Source organism: Hemitrygon akajei, chromosome 3, assembly GCF_048418815.1.
Source record: "Hemitrygon akajei chromosome 3, sHemAka1.3, whole genome shotgun sequence".
Lineage (NCBI taxonomy): Eukaryota > Metazoa > Chordata > Chondrichthyes > Myliobatiformes > Dasyatidae > Hemitrygon > Hemitrygon akajei.
This window is the reverse complement of record NC_133126.1, coordinates 36,607,315-36,632,409: the sequence shown is the minus strand read 5'-3', so window position 1 is coordinate 36,632,409 and position 25,095 is coordinate 36,607,315. Positions and strand designations below refer to the sequence as shown.

General features: G+C 40.0%; 1 protein-coding gene across 3 annotated transcripts in view; it reads left to right on the top strand.

Moving 5' to 3' along the window:
- The first annotated feature begins 4,618 nt into the window (after positions 1-4,618).
- The window catches only part of ptpn21 (protein tyrosine phosphatase non-receptor type 21), a 61,990-nt gene continuing 41,513 nt past the window's right edge, over positions 4,619-25,095 (top strand). The window contains exons 1-2 of one of the 3 annotated variants that reach the window (XM_073039578.1): positions 4,619-4,725; positions 18,334-18,646. In XM_073039578.1, the coding sequence (XP_072895679.1) occupies positions 18,467-18,646 (180 nt within the window). In that variant the 5' untranslated portion in view covers positions 4,619-4,725; positions 18,334-18,466. Of the gene's footprint in view, positions 4,726-4,787; positions 4,807-4,871; positions 5,043-18,333; positions 18,647-25,095 lie in introns of those variants that run through there. The other 2 variants (XM_073039580.1, XM_073039579.1) reach the window with 2 other exon arrangements.

Here is a 25,095-nt window from a genome sequence, read left to right as displayed (position 1 = left end):
CTTTCAGATATTTAATCTTGGAAGTTTGTTGAAGAAAGTCATGGAAGTTCTGCATTGAAAAGGAGTCATTCTCTTTTCCCAGGACTACCAGCAGTGGAACATGCAATCTTGTTGTGAATGCAGCTTTTTCCAGCACATGTTGCAAATGTTTTTTTTCATTTTTCAGCCTCTGCATTACGACTGTCATAAACCACAGCCAGGTAGGATTCTCCTTTCTCAAACCTTGTTATAACCATGAGCACCAAAGCCTGCAGGTTAATTAGTTGGTGCATTACTAAAACTGTGGCTTGGGGGAGATTGTAAATACTATTCTTTGATAACATGATTGATTACACCAGACCAATCCCCTTCTAAATGTACACAGGATGCAAATGTTGAAAACTACGCTGCAAACTAAAATAGAATGAATATTGGTATGCTGAAAGAAAACTCCCATGCCCCAGAGAAACTCTCCAGCAGAACGATTGCTAAATTGAATGGTGGTCTGTTCCATGCTGCATGAGATTGCCAGAATCGGAAACAGCCCTTGCCATCAGCAAGGTGATGGGTAACCGAGGATTAGAAGAAAAATGACAAAGAAGAGGAGGAATTTGGATGTGCATTTTATGCCCAGCTAGTTACCTGAGAAAGTTTAAAAACTTATTTCAGGGTCTGACAAAACCATAATTTAATGCCCATGCATTATTGCCCTTTAGAAGGTGGTGCTCAGCCATCTTCTAAAAATGTTACTGTAAGAATATTTTAATTTTGCTCTTAAGCAAAAAGCCCCACGTTTCTGATCAGTGATAAAGGACAAAAAATGTATTTCAATCTACAGATGGGGAAGATTTTGTGGTGGAGGAATTCCCATGCATTTGCTGCCTTAGTCCTTCTACTAGCAGAGGTCACATCTTTTGAGAGACACTGTAGAAACATTTTCGCTAAGTATTGAAGTATATTTTGTGGCTAGCACACACCATGTAGCCATAGTGCTCCAGTATCAATAGATTTGATTTATAATGGTGGTGAATGTGTTCCCGTCAAGCAGGTTGCAATGTCCTTCAGGGTGTCAAAGGTTGAGTGTTATTTGAGCTGCACACATACTGGAAAATTGAGAATAATACATCACATCCCTTCTATAACTTGTAGATGGTAGAAAAAAAGCTTTGGAGACATAAGAGGTAGGATATTTACCACTGAACATCTAGCCTTTGATCTGCTCCTGTAGTCAAAGTATTCAGATATACTTTTTTTTCCAAAGATGCTACCTGGCCTGCTGAATTCCTCCAGCATTTTGTGTGTGTTGCTTGGATTTCCAGCAAGATAGCATTTCTATTAAATATCAAGGTTACTATCTTTTGTTGCAAGTGGCTATGAGTATTGTCCAGGAATTGCTTCAAAAGAATGTGAATTGTTGATTATCTGAGGAGTTGCAAGCCAACTGTCCTCTCATATTTCTATAGTTCCTTTTGTTTAGATTGAATACTTTACTTTGCACTGCATCTCTTTCAACACTGATTTAACACTCTCCAACCCAATATTATTGATGAGACAACATTAAACTGAAGTAGATCAAAGCTGGACTTTCCCATAGTTTGTTCTTCAACACGTTCATCTGGAAAAGTGTCTCAAATTGTTAAAGTTCAAGGTATATTTATTATCAGAGTGCATATGTGTCAACACATACAACCCTGGGATTCATTTTCTTGTGGGCATACTCACTAAATCTATAAAATAATAACCAGAACAGAATCGATGAAAGACCACCCAGTCTGGGTGTTCAACCAAAGCGCAGAAGAAAACAAGAAGTATGAAACAGTCATGAAAAATAAATGAGCAAAAAATATCATTATTAATCAGACATCTGCTGCAATTAGTCAGAAGATGAATTCATCTGGTTTGTCCAGTCTGTATGTAAGTTAAAGTTTCCTTGAATGACTGTATTTTTTTTATTAGTTTTTCAAAACATTTTACAAAATTAAAAACCCCAAATCCCAATGAGGAGCATTAATACAGAGCAAGATTAAGCATACAATAACAATATGCTACAAAGGAAGAGAATTTAACAAAAAAGCACCTAAATTAAAGACAAGTGAGCTTAGTGTCCTCTCCAAGCCCCACAAGAAAAAAACAACAACTCCAGACCAACCACCACACAGTATAAAGAGTATAAGTCCGGACAGTCAAACTCCCAGACTGTGAATACACTTAGCAACAGAGGATAATAATGCCTACCACCAGAAAAAAAAGGAGCTGAAAGCAAGGGACCGAAAAGAAGAGAAAAAAAAAGAAAAAAAAACCCTAGTCAGGAGGAAGGTTATGAAAGTACTCGATAAAAGGCCCCCAGACCTTATGGAACTTTAGATCCGAATTAAGAACTGAATAATGAATTTTTTCGAAGTCCAAGCAGGCCATAATGTCGTTAAGCCATTGCGCATGAGTGGGCGGGGCAACATCTCTCCATCTAAGGAGGATCAAGCGTCTCGCCAGGAGAGAGGCAAAGGATAGTAGATAGATAGATAGATAGATACTTTATTCATCCCCATGGGGAAATTCAACATTTTTTCCAATGTCCCATACACTTGTTGTAGCAAAAACTCATTACATACAATACTTAACTCAGTAATAATATGATATGCATCTAAATCACTAACTCAAAAAGCATTAATAATAGCTTTAAAAAAAGTTCTTAAGTCCTGGCAGTTGAATTGTAAAGCCTAATGGCATTGGGGAGTATTGACCTCTTCATCCTGTCTGAGGAGCATTGCATCGACAGTAACCTGTCGCTGAAACTGCTTCTCTGTCTCTGGATGGTGCTATGTAGAGGATGTTCAGGGTTTTCCATAATTGACCGTAGCCTACTCAGCGCCCTTCGCTCAGCTACCGATGTTAAACTCTCCAGTACTTTGCCCACGACAGAGCCCGCCTTCCTTATCAGCTTATTAAGACGTGAGGCGTCCTTCTTCTTAATGCTTCCTCCCCAACACGCCACCACAAAGAAGAGGGCGCTCTCAACAACTGACCTATAGAACATCTTCAGCATCTCACTGCAGACATTGAATGACGCCAACCTTCTAAGGAAGTACATTCGGCATTTGGTCGGACCCAGACATAAGTCTGTCTCGCCCCAAAAACCGAACAGAGCAATTAAGGGGTTAGGTTCTAGGTGCTGACTCAGAATACCCGATAATGTAGTGAAGACATCTTTCCAGAATTTCTCCAAGCTAGGACAGAACCAGTACATATGGATGAGAGAGGCCACGCCCCTCTTGCATTTATCACAGAACGGACTAATGCCAGAGTAGAATCGAGATCGTTTAGATTTAGACATATGGGCTCTATGAACAATCTTAAACTGTAAGAGGCAATGGCGAGCACAAAGGGAGGTTGAGTTAACCGATTTGAGAACTGAGTCCCAGCTCTCCTCAGATAAGGAGATATTTAAATCCTGCTCCCAGGCCATTTTAATTTTATCCACAGGGGCCCATCGTAAGGCTGCTAGTTTATCTCGGATAATTAAAATTAAATCTTTACCTAGTGGATTAATGGAAAGAAATAGGTCCATAGCATTTTTCGCAGGCATTTCAGGAAAGTTAGGAATTAAAGGAGCAGTAAAGTGTCGGATTTGGAGATATCTGAAAAAGTGAGCGTTAGGCAGGTTGAACTTAACGGAGAGCTGCTGAAAAGAAGCGAAGCGATTATCAATGAAGAGATCTTCCTTGAATGACTGTATAACTCCTACATTTTATTTCTCACGTCTGCTTATCCAGAGCTATCTGATATTGAGAATGTACGTACACTGTTAGTGCAATGAAACTGACTCAGCACTGTAACAGTAAATTCCAAGATAACAAGATTGGACCGTAACACATCTGCTGGGTTCAAAGCGAAAAGCAAAGACTTGGAATTTGATATAAATTTACAACTCTGCATACCGGAATCTGCTTCCGTCACTGCCCTAATTCCTCCATTCAATCAAATCCCTCCAGTGCATTAATTACCTTACTAAATCTCTTACCTACAATTTTATTAAAGCCTTGGAATATTACTCTAACGTTCTTTTGTTTCATGCACCCTTGGACGCTCGGTTTACACAGAAACTCCTTTCCCACCACATGCACTGGAGTTATAAAAGTACAAAACAGTTGAAGAATGAATTCCGAAGTAATCTGCAGCGAAGAATCCGGGGGAGGGGAGGGGAGGGGGGGGGGCAATGAACCGTTTACATCTTCCAACCTAAAGTTAAACTGATATCCGCCAGCAATGGAGTAGGTGGAACGACCAGAGGAGCAATTAAATAAAACGAGCTAAATCTGTTTGCGCCAGCAGCTCGATTTCAAGCAGAGCGCTGCGGCCAGCTGTCCCATGCCATGCATTCTCTCTGTACATAACATTCCAGGTGCCTGATGTAATGGACCTTTCACATCACAGGCACCTCAGTATCACTTCACACCTAAGAAGGCTGGGGTTAACACCGGTAGTTTTTAAAAAAAAATAGCAAGGGAGATGCATTATCCGTCGTTTTAAAATGAAGCAGCGCATTTTGGAGGAGCAACCCACCGAGACACCGGTGCTCTTTCTCGCTTCCCCCCCCCTCCCCCTCAGGCGGCCGGGAACGCGCGGGAGGGGGGGGGGGGGGACTGAAAGTAGTGCGGCGGAAGGATTGCGGAGGGAGGGAGGCGGAAGGGCGCGCGCTCGGTGCGGAGGGACAATAACCCCCGGGAGGGTGAGGAGCCCGGTTGTCGGGTAAGTGGAGAGAGGGGCTGGGGGGGGTGGGGGACGCGGCCACGGCAGCGGCAGCAGGTTCTTCTGCCACGCCCGAGGAAGGTAACCGGCCGCTGCTGCTCCTGGTCTCCGCCCGTGCACTCCCCCGCTACTGTGGCCTTTTACCATAGGTAGGGGTTGCACTCGGTCGGAGGTGACCCCAGGCCGAGGGAGCTTCGTTGTGCTTCTAACAGTTGCCTTTTTTTTTAAAACTTTATTGTCCGGTGTCGGGTGTTTTGAACTTCATATGACACTCGGAGTGAGCTGCCAGATACTGTGCACAACACTTCCTGACCGATGTGAGTCCTGTTGTTTAGCCATCACATTGTTTGCGTGCTTGGCGGTGTTACTTGTGCACTCACAGTAAACACTCTTTAAAGGTCGCACCTGTTACTGCATTCCCCTCGCCCGAATTTACCCCCGCCCCACCCCCTTTCCAAGATGTATAGAAACAAACATTTTTCGATTGCGTTGCCGCTTTTCCGAGCAAAGTTAACTATATTCTGCTTTCGTTTAAACTCTGCTTTTCTAAATAGTTCGTCTTATTACTTCGTTTGTTAGAATCTGTACTGCTGTGTTCTTCAAAAAATTGCCACCATGTGAAATATATGTACGTCTTAGATTTGCTTTTTTTTCCAAGTCGAGGAAAAAATTACACGAAATTACTAGTTGTCCTGTTTATATGCACAGAAAGAGATTAAATATGTACTAAAACAAATCACCAGATTGTTATGTTTTAACAAGGATCCATAATTATTCATGCCCAAGGTAATGCCTTTTTCACTGGAACTTTTTAGGCGTTTTATTTTTTTAAACAAATAGATATTTTCTAAATGTTCTGTAAAAAGTTGCACAAATACGGTAGAGCTGCAGTGCAAACAAACGTGAGGTATTTTGAATTTCAAATTGTTGAAATTACTTTTGATAGCTTAAAGTTTTACTGGAACAATGTAAACCTATGTTGATTGTGAACATGTCAGAATTTCCAGCACACAACTTTGCAGCTAGATCATAATCTGCTGTGATTAGTTTGATCCAGATTAATTATAAATTTATGAAAGATTTTGCGACAAAATTTATTTTTTTAAATAAGGAAATAACAAATGAGGTTGAGAATAAAAGATTACATGGCTAATTTATCCTGAAAAATCCTAAAACTGAATCCATTTTATTTTTCAAGATCCTTGGTTTTTTAAAATTTTGCCTCCATTACTTTCTGGGAAAGTCTTTTGCATATCTCTATCAAATTTTGTTGTACACAAAAAAAACTTAAAGCCCTACCTTCATCTTTTGCTGATTTGAAACAATATGAATGTTTAAGGTATATCTGAAATGATACTTTCGGAAGAATGACAATTGTTTTCTCTGTTATTTGGGATGATTTAAAATACTTGCTGGAAAAAACGAGGTTAGTTGATGAGTTTGAGGAAACTCGTGCAACATATTATTTCAGGGGTTTTAACCTTTGGAAAGCATTACCTGAAAGGTAGACTCAATATAATCAAAGATATATTTGAAAGCTACTTTCCAGAGTAATGGAAGGTATATGACTGAATTATATGGCTCTTTCAAGATGGGAGGATGTATCAAATGACTTCTTGAAATGATTCCCAAAAAGAATAATCAAATCCTTCAGTAAGAAAGAATTTCTTCTCACTTGTTCTGCTTTAGTACATTTTTATCCTTTGACATTTTTTTCCAACTTTTGGTTGGAACTGTTTCTTGCTCTGTCTTGTGAGACTCTTGGCTCCAAAGTTTTCAGTAGTATCCATTTATCTAATTGGACAGTTTATATTTATATGGATTTAATGTTATTTATCATGTTGCATGCATTGCCGCTACTTTGCTTTCAATGTTTATATTTGAAGGCCCAAGCTCTTGTCAAATCCTAAATTCAGGTTTTCAGTGTGGAGCATAGAGCTAATAGTAAGTGGAATTCGAGTGATCATTTTTGAATATATATTGAATATAATTTTTAGCACTTACCCAGAGTATGTTTTCTTTATAATTCTGAAAAAGTACAAATTTGTGTGTTGACATCCAAGATATTTTTATGGATTAATTAATCTGTTCATATCAGACACAGTGACTTTGTTTCACTAATGTTGTCCTATAAGTTTTGTAAGCTATGTCAATTTGAAATTCTGAGGGGCTGCATTCATTTAGTTATATTTATATTTAGTTATCAGAAATATCCTTGTTAAATATTGAAGTTAGATGTAGAATCTCACAGTTGTTTTGTTAATGATGGCAGATTAATTTTTAACTTCAATAACATGCAGGGGCTTATGGGCATGATTCAGATGGAGTATGTCTTCTGAAAAATTGTTTTCTTTCTGAACCTCAATTGTTTTTTGATAGGTAAGGCTACATCTTCACACCAGAAGGTTCTAATCACTAAATCTCTGAAAGGATACAGAGTTTAAAAAAAAATCTACAAAAACAAAGCAAGCAGGCATTTTTTTTCATTTATCATTTATTTGTACAGATGTAATCTTGAACATAAACAATTTCTTTGAGAAAGGAATGATTGGAGTGGTGGTGTGTGTAATGGAAAACCATGTGTAATTGAAATCAAAATGCTGTAGTTACCAGAAATGTTAAATAAAACAAAGTGCTGAAAATGCCCAATTGGCCAGGCACCTCCTAAGACTTTCTGTTTAATTTCATCGGAGGTTTGCATTTCCTTACAACTGATGCTAATACGCTAATGATTTTACTTTGATTTGAAAAGACACTCTTTCATGGAGAGAGAGTGCAGACATTTAAAGGAAACGGTCATCTTCCTATTTTAATTGATACTTGCATGCTTTAAGTATCAGATTTTTATTTTCTACAAATACTTGGTTTCAATAGGCATGTACTGATGATCCCTTCTGTGTGGACAGATACTGGCATTCAGTTGATCTAATCTGGACTCTGCTTTCTGCTCCTGTTGCAACCAATAATATCCATAGTTGGTGATGCTTTCATGACAACTTCTAAATGTGATTACATTTTCTGCTATTTTGTGTTCCATGCTTTTTTGGGGGGGGGGGGGGGAGAAGACAAGCAATTGCTGCTATGGAGAATAATCCTATAAATTCAGTTTTTGATAATTATTTGGAAATATTGCTCAGCTTGATCACTGCTAGTGAAAACTCTTAAAACATTTTGGTTATATTTTCTGATTGCTTTATTGGTCTAATTTAATTTAGCTCTGATTAAATTTTGCTTAATTGCATTCTTTTTACTAATGGCTGGTGCTGAACTGGACCGGATTGTATAGCTTCATTCCATAAATATAGGTTCAATTGCGTACTTCTAAATCTGATTAGCTATGCTTATTCAGTGCTGCAGATCTCATTTGTTATGTTCATCATCAGAAGCTCAATGGCAAATGTCACATTGAAAAGAATGTATTTTACATGCAGCCAATGAATGAGATCTCATAACATTGTTTCATGTGTTTGGAGTTTTAATGTTGTGTTGAATGGGCATAATTTATGGTATAATTTATGTCTTAAAGCGATCCAAGGACTTAATTTTTTTTTCCAAACCTTTTTTAGACACTTAATAGAGATGGGAAAATTATTGCTCGAAGCTTGCAGCTAGTTTTCAGTGTGGTCTAATACCTCTTGTTCTAAAAGCACCTCAAAGAAACATTGCAGTGATTCTTTTTTTTCTGGATATGGTAAAAAGTTCAATTAAATTGGTTAGCAATGTGTTTGAGGTAAGGGATCATATCAAAATTTGTACTTGCATGTAACATAAAAACCTTTGTGTATTCTTGGAGCCTTAATGAGCTGTTTTCTTCTAAGTAGCATTACATTTTCTATGTGCCCAAACACCTTAATAAATGTCATCAGCAAATTTAGTAATCTTGAATGTTTGAGTTGGGGGGTGGGGTTGAATAGGTATCTTCTGGATTTCTAAGTCTCTTAAATACCATGACACTTGAAACTGAATTAAAGTTTTATTTGAATTGTTTGGCTATTGAATATGTTGCTGTTTTTCAGGCAGTGACAACAGTGCTACTTTCAGACTGTAACTTTTAGTCAAATATTTGAATTGCATTTAAGGCCATTCTATTATCTCTATACTTTTTTGAGTTTGCGACTTGCTGTGAAGCCAGAATAGAAGCAAATTGTATTTATAATGTATCATTTAACACAAAAGCAGCTGACGCCTGATCTGTTTTATTATGATTATATTGTTCCTATAATCATAGTAATATAATCACCTATGATTATATAGGGAAATGCCTTTCCTAGAATGTGAAGTCATCTCTGGGAGACTGGGCGGATGAGATCAACAGTGAGATCCAGTGGCTGGGAGGGCGAAGGACATGACAAGGCACAGAAGTAGTTGTGGCCATCTGCTACAACCAAGAAAGACCCCAGTTTGTGACGACTACTCGTACCAGTGGACCCGGACCTCCGAGGTCAAGAGAATGGAAATTCCCCAGTGCAAATGCTTTTCTACTTTAAAGACTCTTCCTGCACAGGTCTCCTGTTATTGTTGGATATGATGGACAATGAGCCTATTGTACCTCAGTTAATCCAAAGATCTCATGGTTAGGTGAACATTTTTTAGGTTCTCTGCCATTTCCCTATATGTTTCTCTGGCTTTACTTTGTTCATGCGATCTTTTTCCTGATCCTTTGAGATTACACAACGAAACTACTAATAACCCAGCTTCCCTTCTTGACTGAAGGGGAAAATACCACAGCCCTTCTCTACCCTGTAGATTTCTTGCCATTGTTTTCTTCAGTTAAACTGCTTGCTGCCTCTATGCAAACCACCATCTTCAACCTCCCTTTCATCTTAAGTACTTGACCTGTTCTCATCTCCTAAGTATATGTATGTGTTTCTACCCTGCACATCAATGACGGCAACCCCTCCCTGACGGGCACTCATCCTTTCATGCATGATTTGATGCAATTAATGATGTGACATTGAGGAAAGCACCCTCTCCTCCCTGAGGAACAGGCACCCTGTCTGGCCACAGCCACTGTAAGGAGGATCCTAGCCAGGGTTAAACCCAGACAAAGCTGTGGGGCCAGACAACGTACCTGGTCAGGTGCTGAGGGATTTTGCTGCCCAGCTAACGGATATCTTTAATATCTCTTTGAAACTGTCACTATCATTCTGGTGCCCACCTGAGCAATGGTAACTGGGCTAAAAAATTACTGTCCAATGGCACTGACTTCAACAATCATGAAGTGGTTTGAGCAGCTGGTATATAAAATTGCACCTTCCTGTAACATTGGACCCCTTCCATTTTGCCAACCGCTCAGACTGGTCCACTGATGATGCCATATCTTTGGCCCTTCACACTGCCCTGTCCCACCTAGAAAACAATGTCTCATACACCAGGATGTTGGTCATTGACTTCAGCTCAATATTTAACATGATTATCCCCCTGAGACTGGTGGATAAACTTTACTTGTGGGATCTCAACTCCTGTCTGTAACTGGATCTTGGATTTCTTGATGGAAAGACCCCACTCGGTCTGTGTCAGCAGCAACATCTCGAGCTTCATCATGCTGAGCACTGATGTTCTCCAGGCTGTGTACTTAGCTCACTGCTGTTCTTGCTGTTGACTTGTGACTCCACTGTCAGATCCATCTCCAAATGCACCATCCAGTTCACTGATGATTACAACATTAATTAGCCTCATCAGCAACAATGGCAGATAGAGAGGCTTGTCAAGTGGTGCGAGAACAACAAACTGAGTTTGACGGGGACTTGAGAAAAGCAGAGTTTGACTACTGTCCTTTGCACATCAATGGCTTTGACTTGAAGAGCATGAGGTTCCTTGGTGTGCACGTAATGGATAGTCTAACCTGGACCCACAACACCACCTCATGAGTCAAGAAAGCACAGCAGTACATACACTTTCAGAGGAGACTGAGGCATGCAAGGCTCCCTGACTCTATTCTAACATCTTTTTACAGGAGTACCTTTGAGTGTCCTGTCTGGCTACATCATTGTGTGGTACGGAAGGCCCAAGGCATTGGACTGCAAGGCCCTACAGAGGATAGTAAAATCTGCCTAGAGGATCATCAGGGTCTCCCTTCTTGCCCCCCTCCCCGTGTCTGATATTAACCAGGATCATGCAGACGAAAGGCCTGAAGCATTGTTGAGGATCACTGTCACCCATCTCACAATATCTTTGACCCATTACCATCAAAAGGGAGGGAGGATGGGAGCATCAGGACTAGGACTGCCACTCAGGGTTACAGATTCATCCCTCAGGCTGTGAGACTAATGAATATCCTGCCACCACTGAGGTCTCATCACTATGACAGTGAGCTGTTTACCTGTGTTGCGCACTGCACCCATTTCTGAATTGTATTTTATTAACTTATGGTAATTTTGTTTTATGAGCTGTGTGATATATGTGGATGCACTGTGGTCTGAAGGAACATTACTTGTTTGGTTGTGTACAATTACAGTTAGATGGCAATGAACTTGAACTTGAATTGCTTGTTTAAAGCCCTGCAGTAAGACTTCCACTCTTGCTATGATATTGAACTATCTGAATTATCTAGAGAATTGTTGCCTCTGGCTTCTGTCTGTGGTATGCTCACCCATTGACTTCATCCTGTTTCCAGGCAGGTGTCTGAAACTGAACCAGACTCTTTGCAACCATGCTGTAATTTGATCCTGGGATAAAGTTCAAATCACATGAGCCATCACAAGACAGCCAATTTCTATCTTTGACTCCACACCTGTTTTAGCTCACCTGGTGCTGGAATACCTGCATCTTTGGTATCTATGGTAGGGAGGTGTATGAAGGGAATGAGCATTAGTTTTAAGAAAAAATATTGAAATAAAAAGAACTGACCCTGATGCATAAAGCTTTGAAATAAGACAGGTGAACGAATGCAGCATTAAGTAGATTTGATTTAATAGCTGTTAGCTACTTGATTTAAAGGATTTGGTTGTTAACAACCAAGGTTCAAATTTCAGGGTATTTGACAACTAAAGCAACAATTAACATTTATAATGGATGTATATCCCTAACTATGATGTGTAAGGACATCATCAAAAAGTTGTATTAGCTAAGGAAATGCAAGGTAGAATCTGTGGAGATCTCAGAATATGGAAAGCAAGAACTGCAGGTAGGTATGGTTAATAAGCACCCTATCATCAGCATCACTGTTGAGAAGGATGATATTAAAAAATAAAATTGTTGCAATGATAGTGCAATTAATGTAAATTCCTGTGTATAAGCCGAGAATTTGGCCCTAAATTTTGGTCCTAAAGTTAGGGGGTTGACTTATACACAGGGTGCCAACTTTGGAAAAAACGAATACACGGAAGACAGATTGTATTTATTGGCTATTTTTGACTCAAATTCGTTCCACTGTCGTCACATGAATTCTTTGAGTGATTTGTTTAAACTCACATCTAGTGGCTGGAGCATGGAGATCAAGCCACCAGGGATGACTGCAATGTCCGTATTTTCAGCTTTCAGTGCTGCTTTTGTCTCACCTGACAAGTGTGCTTTGAAGACATCCCAGACAAGTAGCGACTTTTCTTTCCCGAAACCGTTGGGATGTCGACGCCACACCTCTTTAACCAACTTCAAGCAACCTGGTTCGACGGACTTGGAGTCCGCTGCGGTCAGGTTGCTTTCGGTGTGTGCTGCGTCTGCGAGGCTGGGTTCGACAGAGCTTTCGTTGTGTGCTGCATCTGCGAGGCTGAGTCTGGCGGCACCGTGGAAGTCCATAGTGGGGGTATTCCCTTCTGTTGCCGGAGTGGGATGGCGAGTCTGTCGGGACCCTGGGGACTTGTGGAAACTGTGTGGTGATTTCTTTTGAACTTATAGTCCTTTAACATCTTTGGACTATTTTTACTGTGCCCATAGTTTTTTTTAAAATCAATTATGCTATTGTTTGCACTGTTGTAACTATGTGGTTTTGTGCAGGTCTTGTAGCTTTAGTTTTTGGTCTTGTTTGTCTGGTGGATTTGGAGCTCCTTTCCGGGGAACGCGCTAAGACGGTAGCGCAATATTAATACACAGCAGCCTCTCCGGACTCTGGATTGGGGATTGCCAAATGTTATGTGGATTTTCTGGTGTAGTCTCTTTTGTCATATGCTTTTGTGATATCATTCTGGAGGAACGTCTCATTTTTTTAAAAACTACATTGCATTTGTGGTTTCTAAATGACAGTAAACTGAATCTGATTCACCCACTCTAAAACTTTTTCTTCCAGTTCTGGCCACTGGCATGTTTTCCTGCGGTTTGCACATTTGTCTTTGGCATTTCCCTCAGCGTGTCCTCTGCTTTTCTCCACTCTCTCACTTGTTTCTCATTTACACTAAACTTCTTAGCAGCTGCAGAATTATTCGTTCCTTTAGCAAAATCAACAACCTTCAGCTTGAAGCCAGCATCATATCGCATTCGATTTAATCTTTTATACATGGCGGTCGCAAACTCAATACTGAGTAAACGTATTGATCCCGCCACCCCGTATTATGTTTTAACGAGATTACAATGGGCGCTAAATGGTTTCACGGGGGTTACAATTCTGAGGATTCTTTACCATTGGAGACCTAATCCAAGATTTCCCTCCCTGATTTATTTATTAAGAATTCGCTTATAACACTCTACAATGTGTAGGCCTGTTTTCTTAGCAGGTACTGGTTCACAAAATTTCCCGGTTCCAGATCCAGCAAAGCTGAGTACTGGCATGTGAGATCTTGTGATCTTTTCTGGTTAAATCAAAAACCTCTACAAAAGGGGTCAGCTTATATAAAGGTAACATGAAAATGGCACTCTTTTAACCTTGAAAATGGGGGGTTGGCTTATACTCCGGAATATACGGTAAGCCATTTTTCTTAGAGCTTGTACAAACTAAATTTGCAAAAGTAGTTAGGTGTATGAGATAATTGTGTCTAGTGCAATACTTTAAGGAGCCAACCGGCAGAACAGCTGTTAATGCTGTTGCCTCACAACTTCAATAACCTGGATTCAATCCTGATCTTGGGTGCTGTTGTGTGAGTGAGAACATTCTCTCTCTGACTGCAAGTGTTTTCTTTGGGTGCTCCAATTTCCTTCCACATTCCACAAATGTGTTGGTTGGTGGGTGAATTGCCTATCTTAAATTGTCCTGAGTGTACTGTAGGCAAACAGGAGAATTGAAGAGAGTGGTGTTGACAAAAATGAGAGAATTGATCACAGGAAAGTAAGTGGGGAAATGGAACCAATAGGAATGGTTTTTAAGTTTCAGCTTGGGCATAAAACATGTATAATGCAGAACACATACAAAAATATATAGCATGCCTAGTACATTATTTAAGATGCAAGTTTAATGTTATACCACCGTGACAATTTTTAATTTTACAAGTATTTATTCCCCCCCCCCCCCCCACCACATTTCTATTCAACCTCTATAGAACCTTTCCTCATTGATCTTTTGGTACAACTGTATTAAGTTTCTGGCATCTTTCAGTTTACCAGTTATTGTTAACTGAATGGCCCGTTAGTCATTTCGTGAAACAATTGGAAGTTGACCATACTGCTGTGGATCAATGTCCTTGTAGGTCAGACTATGTAAAGGTATACTTCCTTCATCAAAGGACATCAATGAACTAAATTGCTTTTTGTTGTAAGTTGGTGATATTACAAAGTTGTCTTTTTAAAATTTTTATCTATTAGAGTAAAGCTCCAGTATGTTTGGGATTTTGCTGAATTTTCAGAACCCTTAACTCCCCAACACATACCCTAATTCACTTTTAAGATGTTTAACCAAGTGAGTTTAACAGGAGTATGGAAGCCAGGGTTCCTTTGATTTGAAAGAGACCATGAGCCAGATCCCAGACCATCAGGTTATTGGAATTGTTAGTGTATTATCAGCTTTACTATGGAATATGAACTTCCTCTTAATTTTATGTCTAGACTTATGGAAAGCTATTCTATTTCAGCATTGTACTACCCATTTCTGTATTTGAACTCTTTATTCTGTATCTGTCAGAAAATAAATACTGACAAACTTTGAGATTTGTACATTCTATTGAAACTTCTAAAAACTTGAAAGGTATTCTATCTGTGACCAAGTGGAAGGGATAAGACTGATCTTACCAAGAAGAAGAGGCCTGCAAAATGAGAAATTTTAAAGAACCATCCAGGAATTACTATAAATTAATGAATAATTTAGGTGTTGATATTAATCAAAGTGAACTTTTAATGAAATAAAAAGTTCTAAGATAACATGAAAAACTGAACTACTTAAACTATGAAAGTAGGAGGAGAGCAGCAGAATAAATGTTGAACACATAGTTGCAGAGGCAAAAAAAAACATGGGGAGTGTGGAAATGGCACTGTTTAGCTATAAACATTGAACAAATCCCCTGTACCTTGTAGAAAATGCTAATTGAACTAGAAGTAGTGATAAGCCAAGGATATAACAAAAATGAGAAGCTTACAGCTTTGCTGTGACGCCATGGAGATGAGGATTAGCTAAAGGAAAACCAAATGTACAGCTGCAAATAAAAATTTGTGAACCCTTTACAATTACCTGGTTTGTCTGCATAATTTCTCATAAAATGTGGTCTGATATTCTTCATCTAAGTCACAATAATAGACAAACACGATCTGCCTAAATTAAAACTCACAAACAAATTGTACTACTCATCAATACTGAGTACACTATTAAACTATCACAGTTTAGGTTCACAAAAGTATGTGAACCGCTGGGGTAACGCCTTCTACAAAAGCTATTTAAAGTCAGGTGTTCCAATCAATGAGATGAGAATGAGATGGAGGTGTGGAATGGAGAGCTGCCATGCCCTCTTTTTTTTAAAAAAAGACACAAAGTCAAGTTACTGACAACCTGCTCTTCTCAAGAAAGATCTTTTAATGTGCACCATTTCTCAATCAAAGCACCTTTCAGAGGACCTTAGAAGAAGAATTGTAGTGCTAGATGAAGCTGGAAAAGGCTACAAAAAGCATTTCTAAAGACCCGAGTGTTCAACAGTCCATAGTAAGAGCATTTGTCTACAAGTGGAAGAAATTCAGTACTGTTGCCCCTCTCCTTAGATCACACCAAGAGCACAAGGTGCAATGCTGAAGGAGGTAAAAAAAAGAACCCAAGAGTAACAGCAGAAGACCTGTAGAAATCTCTAGAACTTGCTAAAGTCTCTGTTCATGTGTCCACTAAAAGAAAAACACTGAACAGGAATGGTGTTTATGGAAGGACACCACAGGAAACCACTGCTTTCCAAAAAAAAATTGCACGTCTCAAGTTTGCATATGTTCCATAATGTTTCTGGGACAATGTGAAGGACAGAAAAGACAAAAGTTGAACTTTTTGACAGAAATGCATGCTGCTATGTTTGGATGAAAAAGGGCACAGCACACCAGCACCAAAACCTCATCCCAATTGTGAAGCATGGTGGAAGGAGTACAGGTGTCCCGTTTTTCGAATGTTCGCTTTACGACACCTCGGTGTTACGAAAGACCTACATTAGTTACTTGTTTTCACTAACAAGATGTTTTCACTGTTACAAAAAAAGGCAGCGTGTGAAAAAGGTAGCGTGGGGAAAAAGGCAGCGTGCACTGAGCAGCAAAGCTCCTCCCCCGGAACTGCATTCTAGCCGGCATTACTTAAACTCATGCCTGTGAGCATCTGTGCTTTATGTCAAATTATTTTGTGCATCCGTTAGCAAGATGAGTTCTCAGGTATCGGAAAAGCCTAAAAGAGCATGTAAGGGTGTTACAGTTAGCGTACAATATATAATAAAGCGTTTCGATCAAGATGAACGAAGTAAGGATATAGTGAGTTTGGCTAAAGGTTTGTGGAAGTTGATGAAGATGATGTTGAAAAGGTTTTGGCATCCCATGACCAAGAACTGATTGATGAAGAGGAAAGGATAACAATTGAAACCGAAAACAGTAGCGAACGGACTGAAAGTGAAGTCGTCCAGGAACTGAACGCGAAGCAATTACGTGAGATTTTCACTGCGATTGACAACGCTGCAATGCTTGCAGAAAAGTATGACTTTAATTTTGAAAGAGTACGTAGGTTTAGGGTATATTTGCAGGATGATTTGAGTGCTTACAAAGAAATGTATGATAGAAAAATGTGCGAGGCTAAGCAGTCTAGCATACTATCGTTTTTCAAGCTTTCCACATCAGCCACAGCAGATGATGAACCAGGCAGATATAGAAGAAGATGACCTGCCTGCCCTGATGGAAACAGACGACGATGAGATGACACCCCAGTCTCCACTACCTCCCACCACCTCAACCTCCGACGACTCAGCCTAACACACCATCATTAGTGTGCTCGCTGTCTTCCCAATTCCAGTAAGTGAAACTACACTGTACATACATTATTTCTATTTTATATAGGCTGTGTATTTTTGTGTTGTTTGGTATGATTTGGCAGCTTCATGGCTTAAAGGTTACTGGAGAGACTGCTTCTGCCGAGAGCGCTTGCGCCGAGTGTTTTTGCCGCGAGTGCTGCCGAGAGCGTAAGTGTGAGATTTTCGCTATGCTAGACAGTGCTGCAATAATTGCAGAAAAGTATTCCTACTTTATATAGGCTATGTATTTATCAGATCATTCCTGCTTTTACTGTATGTTACTGTTATTTTAGGTTTTATGTGTTATTTGGCATGATTTGGTAGGTTATTTTTTGGGTCTGCGAATGCTCACAGATTTTTCCCATATAAATAAATGGTAATTGCTTCACTTTACGACATTCCGGCTTACGAACCATTTCATAGGGACGCTCTACCTTCAGATAGCGGGGCAAACCTGTATCATGGTTTGGAGCTGCTTTGCTGCCTCAGAGCCTAGGCAGCTTGCCATTGTTGAGAGAACAATGAATTCAAAGTTGCATCAAGACATTTTATTGGAGAATGTCAGGGTGGCAGTCCGTCACCTGAAGCTTAATAGAAGTTGGATAATGCAACAAGACAGTGATCTGAAACACAAGTAAATCGACAACAGGATGGTTTAAAAAAAGAAAAAAAAATGTTTTGAAATGGTGAAGTCAGGGTCCAGACCATAACCCAATTGAGATGCTGTGGCATGACCTGAAGGATGCTGTTCATACAAGGTACTCCAGAAATACTGATGAACTGAAACAGTTCTGTATGGAGGAATGGCTGAAAATTTCTCTTACCATTGTGCAAGTCTGTTCAGCAGTTAGGAAACATTTGGTGAAGGTTATTGCTGATAAAGAAGGTTAAATACAAATTTAACCTAGTTCTTAAATACAAATATTCACATACTTTTTCCCATGACTGTGGTTAAACAATGTGCTTGATAAAAACATAAAAAGTACAATTGTGTGTTATTAGTTTAGGTAGATTATGTTAGTCTATTATTGACTTTTAAATGACGACCAGACCACATTTTGAATAATTAATGCAGAAAGCCAGGTAATTGCAAAGGGTTCTCAAACATTTTCTTGCAACTATATATACCTCTACCCCATAATATTTTTCTTGTCCTGTTTATTGTCATCAGATACAAACACTCTCATAGTTAACTTTACTCCCATGACATTAGAGGTTCAATTTATCATTTCCCTGAACGAATGGGAGATTGTACTTTTGTTCACTCATCCTTTTGCTTTTTGTTTTACAGAGCAATGCTTCCCAGAGACAAGTGGATAAATCTTTCTCTTATTGCTGCTGGATGACTTCTCCGTGAAGTAGAAATAAATTTAAAAGCCAAAAGAGGAAAAAGTACAAGGAGTTTGAAGTAACCGTACTTTGTCATGCCATTACCTTTTGGGATAAAATTAAAAAGGACGCGACGATATACCGTCTCCAGTAAGAGTTGTTTGGTTGTACGGATCCAGCTGTTGGATAATGGATTTTTGGAATTTACTCTTTCTGTTGAAAGTACAGGTCAAGAATGCTTGGAAGCTGTTGCACAGAGATTAGAGCTAAGGGAGGTAAGTTACTTTGTTGTCGGCCTATGAATAATCAGGGCAATATTTTGACTTAATTCAGCAGTGCCAGTTCTTTTTTGAGTTTTTGGTAAAATAGTAATGGCCACCAGCTGCCACTAGGTGGCCAGTGTTCAATCTTGATTGAGCACTGAAGTATAATGCATGAACATACAGGAAAAAACATGAATGTTTTTGTACAGATATTTTAGGAATGCACTGTTCAACATTTTTAGTTTCTTTTTGAGTTAAGTCTCTGCTCAAAAATGCTTCAAGGGGCTTAAGGCTTGGGTTATATCAGGAAATTCCAATAATTTTCTTGGTTTTGTTCTCGCACTTCACAACAAAAGGGTAAATTCCTAAACATTGATTCTCTTCAGAATGATGACGCACTGTTTAGGGAAATAGGATGACTGGGTCTGTGAAATAAAATGTACTGAAAATCAAGTACCAAGATTAAATTTAGTAAGGACACCTATTTTACAGATTAATTAAACATTTTTCAGGGAAACTTCAGTGATGCAGGAACAAAAGGGAAATATCAAGTAATATTACATTAATTCCACATGTTAGTTCTGTCTTAGTGTTGTCAACATATTGATGTTGGGATCTCTAGCTCATTCTTTCAGATCATTCACAAGCAGCCTAAATCCAGTAAGCCCACCACAAATCCTTAGGGGATAGTGCTATTCGCATTATAGCAATATATGTGTACTCTTTATACTTACTGAGTTTCCTACCTCCTAACTAATTTGTTATTCAAGTCAATAAGTAGTTCAGTTCCACATGCTCTTTTGACATGTGAAATCCTGTATATCTTTTGGAAATGCATACAAATGACATCTACAGGCATTTCTCCTTTTAATGTTAGCTCCTTACCCATTTGACTCAGTAATAATTTGTCCATTGTAGTACACGCTGGATTTCTTTGAGTTCAGAGTCATCTAAATACTTAATACTGGCACTGAACCTGGCGCTGTTGTGCAGGAAGGAAGGAGGGAGAAGAAGAATGTGGTGGTCATAGGGGATTCCATAGTCAGGGGAACAGACAGGAGATTCTGTGAGCCTCATAGAATACCTGCATGGTGTGTTGCCTCTCTGGTGCTAGGGTACGGGATGTCTTGGATTGGGTCCAGAATATTCTGAAGGGAGAGGGCGAGCAGCCAGCTGTCTTGGTACATGTTTGGTACCAATGACATAGAAAGGAAAAGGGAGGAGGTCCTGAAGAGAGATTTCCGGGAGTTAGGAAGGAAGCTGAGAAGCAGGACCTCCAGGGTAGTAATCTCAGGATTGTTACCTGTGCCACGTGCTAGTGAGGGCAAGAATAGTAGGATCAGGTAGATGAATGCGTGGCTGAGAGACTGGTGCAGGGGGCAGGGCTTCAGATTCTTGTATCATTAGGATCGCTTCTGGGAGAAGTATAACCTGTTCAAAAAGGACAGGTTACACCTTGAACCCGAAGCGGAACAATATCCTGGCGGGAAGGTTTAATAGACACATACAAACACGCTGGAGGAGCTCAGCAGATTGGGCAGCATCCGTGAAAATGAGCAGTCAACGTTTTGGGACGAGACTCTTCGTCAGGACCCTTCTGTCCTGATGAAGGGTCTCAGCCTGAAATGTTGACTGCTCGTTTCCATGGATGCTGCCCAACCTACTGAGCTCCTCCAGCATGTTTGTATGTGTTGAATTGACCACAGCATCTGCAGTGTACTTTGTGTTTACTAAGGTTTAATAAAGCTGTTAGGGAGTGTTTAAACGAATTTGGCAGGAGGATGGGAACCGGAATGATGGAGCGGAGGAGGAGGAAAACAGAAATAAATCTATAGTGAGCAGTAAAGATGTCAGGAAGGACAGGCAGATGATGGGGCAAATTTGCAGCCATTGGGATGAGTTGCAGTGCAATCAATGCAAGAAGTACCAAATACTAGACTTAAGGTGTTATACTTAAATGCGTGCAGCATAAGGAATAAGGTGGATGATCTTGTTGTACAGCTACAGATTGGCAGGTATGATATTGTGGCCATCACTGAGACATGGCTAAAGGATGCATGTCTCTGGGAGCTGAACATCCAAGGATACACTGTGTATCAGAAGGATAGGCAGAGGGGGCGGCGTGGCTTTATTGGTAAGAAATTATATTAAATCATTAGAAAGAGGTGACATAGGATCAGAAGGTGCAGAATCTTTATGTGTTGAGCTAAGAAATCGCAGGGGTGAAAGGACACTGATGGCAGTTATATACAGGCCTCCTAACAGTTGCAGTGATGTGGACTACAAATTATAACAGGAAATTAAAAAGGCTTGCCAGAAGGGCAGTGTTATGATAATTGTGGGGGATCTTAACATGCAAGTGGATTGGGAAAATCAGGTTGGCACTGGATCTCAAGACAGAATTTGTAGAATGTCTAAGGGATGGCTTTTTAGAACAGCTTGTTGTTGAGCCCACTAGGGGATCAGCTGTACTGGATTGGGTATTGTGTAATGAACCAGAGGTGATTAGAGAGATTGAGGTGAAGGAACCCTTAGGAGGCAGTGATCATAACATGATTGAGCTCACTGTGAAATTTGAGAAAGAGAAGCCGAAATCCGATGTGTCGGTATTTCAGTAGAGTAAAGGAAATTACAGTGGCATGAGAGAGGAACTGGCCAAGGTTGACTGGAAAGGGACACTAGCGAGAAGGACGGCAGAGCAGCAGTGGCTGGAGTTTATGCGAGAAGTGAGGAAGGTGCAAGACAGATATATTCCAAAGAAAAAGAAATTTTCGAGTGGAAAAAGGATGTAACCATGGCTGACAAGAGAAGTCAAAGCCAAAGTAAAAGCAAAGGAGAGGGCATACAAGGAAGCAAAAATTAATGGGAAGACAGAGGATTGGGAATTTTTTTAAAGGTTACAAAAGGAAACTAAGAAGGTCATTAAAAGGGAAAAGATGAACTATGAAAGGAAGCTAGCAAATAATATCAAAGTGGATACTTAAAAAGCTTTTTCAAGTATATAAAGAGTAAAAGACAGGTGATAGTAGATATAGGACCGATAGAAAATGATGCTGGAGAAATTGTAATGGGAGATAAAGAGATGACGGAGAAACTGAACAAGTATTTTGTATCAGTCTTCACTGAGGAAGACATAAGCAGTATACCGGACACCTGAGGGTGTCAGGGAGGAGAAGTATGCGCAGTCATAATTACGGCAGAGGAAGTACTCAGGAAGCTGAATAGTCTAAGGGTAGATAAATCTCCAGGACCAGATGGAATGCCGCCTCGCGTTCTGAAGGAAGTAGCTGTGGAGATTGTGGAGGCATTAGCAATGAACTTTCAAAAGTCAATAGATTCTGGTATGGTTCCAGAGGACTGGAAGATTGCAAATGTCACTCTGCTATTTAAGAAGGGGGCAAGGAAGCAAAAAGGAAATTATAGACCTGTTAGCTTGACATCGGTGGTTGGGAAGTTGTTGGAGTCGATTGTCAGGGATGAGGTTATGGAGTACCTGGAGGCATATGACAAGATAGGCAGAATTCATTATGGTTTCCTTAAAGGAAAATCCTGCCTGACAAACCTATCACAATTCTTTGAGGAAATTACAAGTACGCTAGACAAGGGAGATGCAGTGGATGTTGTGTATTTGGATTTTCAGAAGGCCTTTGACAAGGTGCTGCACATGAGGCTGCTAAACAAGATAAGAGCCCATGGAAATACAGGAAAGTTACATATGTGGATAGAGCACTGGCTGATTGGCAGGAAACAGAGTGGGAATAAAGGGATCCCATTCTGGTTGGCTGCCGGTTACCAGTGGTGTTCCACAGGGGTCTGTGTTGAGGCTGCTGCTTTTTACGTTGTGTATCAACGATTTGGATTATGGAATAGATGACTTTGTGGCTAAGTTTGCTGTTGATACAAAGATAGGTGGAGGGGCTGGTAATGCTGAGGAAACAGAGTCTACAGAGAGACTTGGATAGATTGGGTGAATGGGCAAAGAAGTGGCAAATGAAATACAATGTTGGAAAGTGTATGGTCATGCACTTTGGTAGAAGAAATAAACAGGCAGACTATTATTTAAATGGGGAGAGAATTCAAAGTTCTGAGATGCAACGGGACTTAGGAATCCCAGTGCAGGGTACCCTTAAGGTTAACCTCCAGGTTGAGTTGGTGGTGAAGAAGGTGAATACAATGTTGGCATTCATTTCTAGAGGAATAGAGTATAAGAGCAGGGATGTGATGTTGAGGCTCTATAAGGCACTGGTAAGACCTCACTTGGAGTACTGTGTGCAGTTATGGCTCCTTATTTAAGAAAGGACATGCTGACATTGGAGAGGGTTCAGAGAAGGTTCACTAGAATGATTCTGGGAATGAGAGGGTTAACATATGAGGAACGTTTGACCGCTCTTGGACTGTACTCCTTGGAGTTTAGAAGAATGAGGGGGAACCTCATAAAAACATTTCGAATGTTGAAAGGCATGGACAGAGTGAATGTGGCAAAGTTGTTTCCCATGGTGGGGGAGTCTAGTATGAGAGGGCATGACTTAAGGATTGAAGGGCGCCCATTCAAAACAGAGATGTGAAGAAATTTTTTTTAGCCAGAGGGTGGTGAATCTGTGGAATTTGTTGCCACGGGCGGCAGTGGAAGTCAAGTCATTGGGTGTATGTAAGGCAGAGATTGATGGGTATCTGAGTAGCCAGGGCATCAAAGGTTATGGTGAGAAGGCGGGGGAGTGGGACTAAATGGGAGAATGGACCAGCTCATGATAAAATGGCGGAGCAGACTCATTGGGCCGAATGGCCGACTTCTGCTCCTTTGTCTTATGGTCTTAATTACTTTGTCTGAATAAGTTTGTTGTAGTTTTCCTTCAAGATGTTTATCTGTTGGGCCTGCACTTTCTCAGTGGAGTGAATAATGGATCGTCAGTGACCGTATTCTGATGTAAGGAGCAATTTCTCTATCATTGGAATCCTGTTGGATCTTGCCTAAACAATCCTTAGGGTCTTGAAGTTTTACCATTAAGACTGGTTGTGGCATCACTTGGTTCACTGTTTTGGTTGGTAGCTTTTGCTATAGTAATATGGTGTCATGAGAATTAATGTCAGGAAAACAGAAGAGCTGGTTATTGACCTCAGGAAGGGAGTGATATCAATAGTAGTGAGAGGGTTGAGAGTTAGAAGTTACTAGGAGTAAACATCAGCATTAGCCCTTCCTAGTCCAATCTTGTTGATGTCTCGACAAAAAAAATGTCTACCAGCACCTCTCCTTCCTCAGAAAACTAAATAAATTTGGCATGTGAACTTTGCCTCACTAATTTTAATCTGTGGAAATCTTACCCAGATGTATCATGGCTTGGTATGGCAACTGCTCTGCCTGTGGCTGCAAGAAACAGCAGAGAATTGTGGATACAGCTCAGCACATCTGGAGACTAGCCTCCCTTCGATAGATTTTGTCCACATTTCTTGTTTCAGTAAAGCAGCCAGCATAATCATAGACAACCACCCCTCTCCTTGGATATTTTTTCCCCCTTCCCATTGGGCAGTAGATACAAAAGGCTGAGAACATGTACCACTAGGATCAAGGACAGCTATCCTACACTTATAAGCCTATTGAATAGTTCCACAGGGCAGTTAGATGGACTGTTGACCTTGCCCTTTCTGCCTATCCATGTACACTTTCTCTGTGCTGTAACACTTTATTCTGCACTGTTATTGTTTTACCCATGTACCATCCTAATACACTGCTGTAATGAATTGATCTGTATGGATGGCATGAAAGACAATATTTTCACCTTACCTGGGTACATGTAACAATAATAGTAAATTAATAATAAACCAATTAATAGCACATAGTCCAATGAAGTAGATTTGTCATATTGATACTTATAATTCTTTTAAAAATTTCTAGTTCAAATATCATTTGTACCTCTCATTAAGGGCTCCCATTGTTCATAATATGTTCATTTTCATCTTTACGTTTTTCTGTTAGTTATTTTCAGGAATTTGGAAGGTGGCAAGGTTGACATTTACTTTTTGCATTCCATGAACTGCTACATTTGTTGGTGAATTTATTCCCACAGTGTTGTTGGATAGTGAGCTTTGTTATTTGCATCCATTGGCCTTGAATGAATGGTAATATATTTCCAACGGAAGATATTTCCTACTTGCCAGGAAGAAAAATACAGGTGGCGTTGTTCCTATGTGCCTGCTGTCCTATGGGTTTCTGGTGGTCCTAGATTTAGTCCTAGATAGTGTTCGCCTCTATGTCTTATTTCAGCTTGATGGTCACCCTTGTCTTGTTCCTGGAATTTTGCTCTTTGTTTTTGTGTTTTGAACAGCACAATAATGATTTTGGAGCCACCTAATGCTGATAATACTAAATTGTAAATGACTACACACAAAAAATACTGGAGGAACTCAGCAGGCCAAGCAGCATCTATTTAAGAGTACAGTTCGCATTTCAGGCAGAGTCCCTTCCT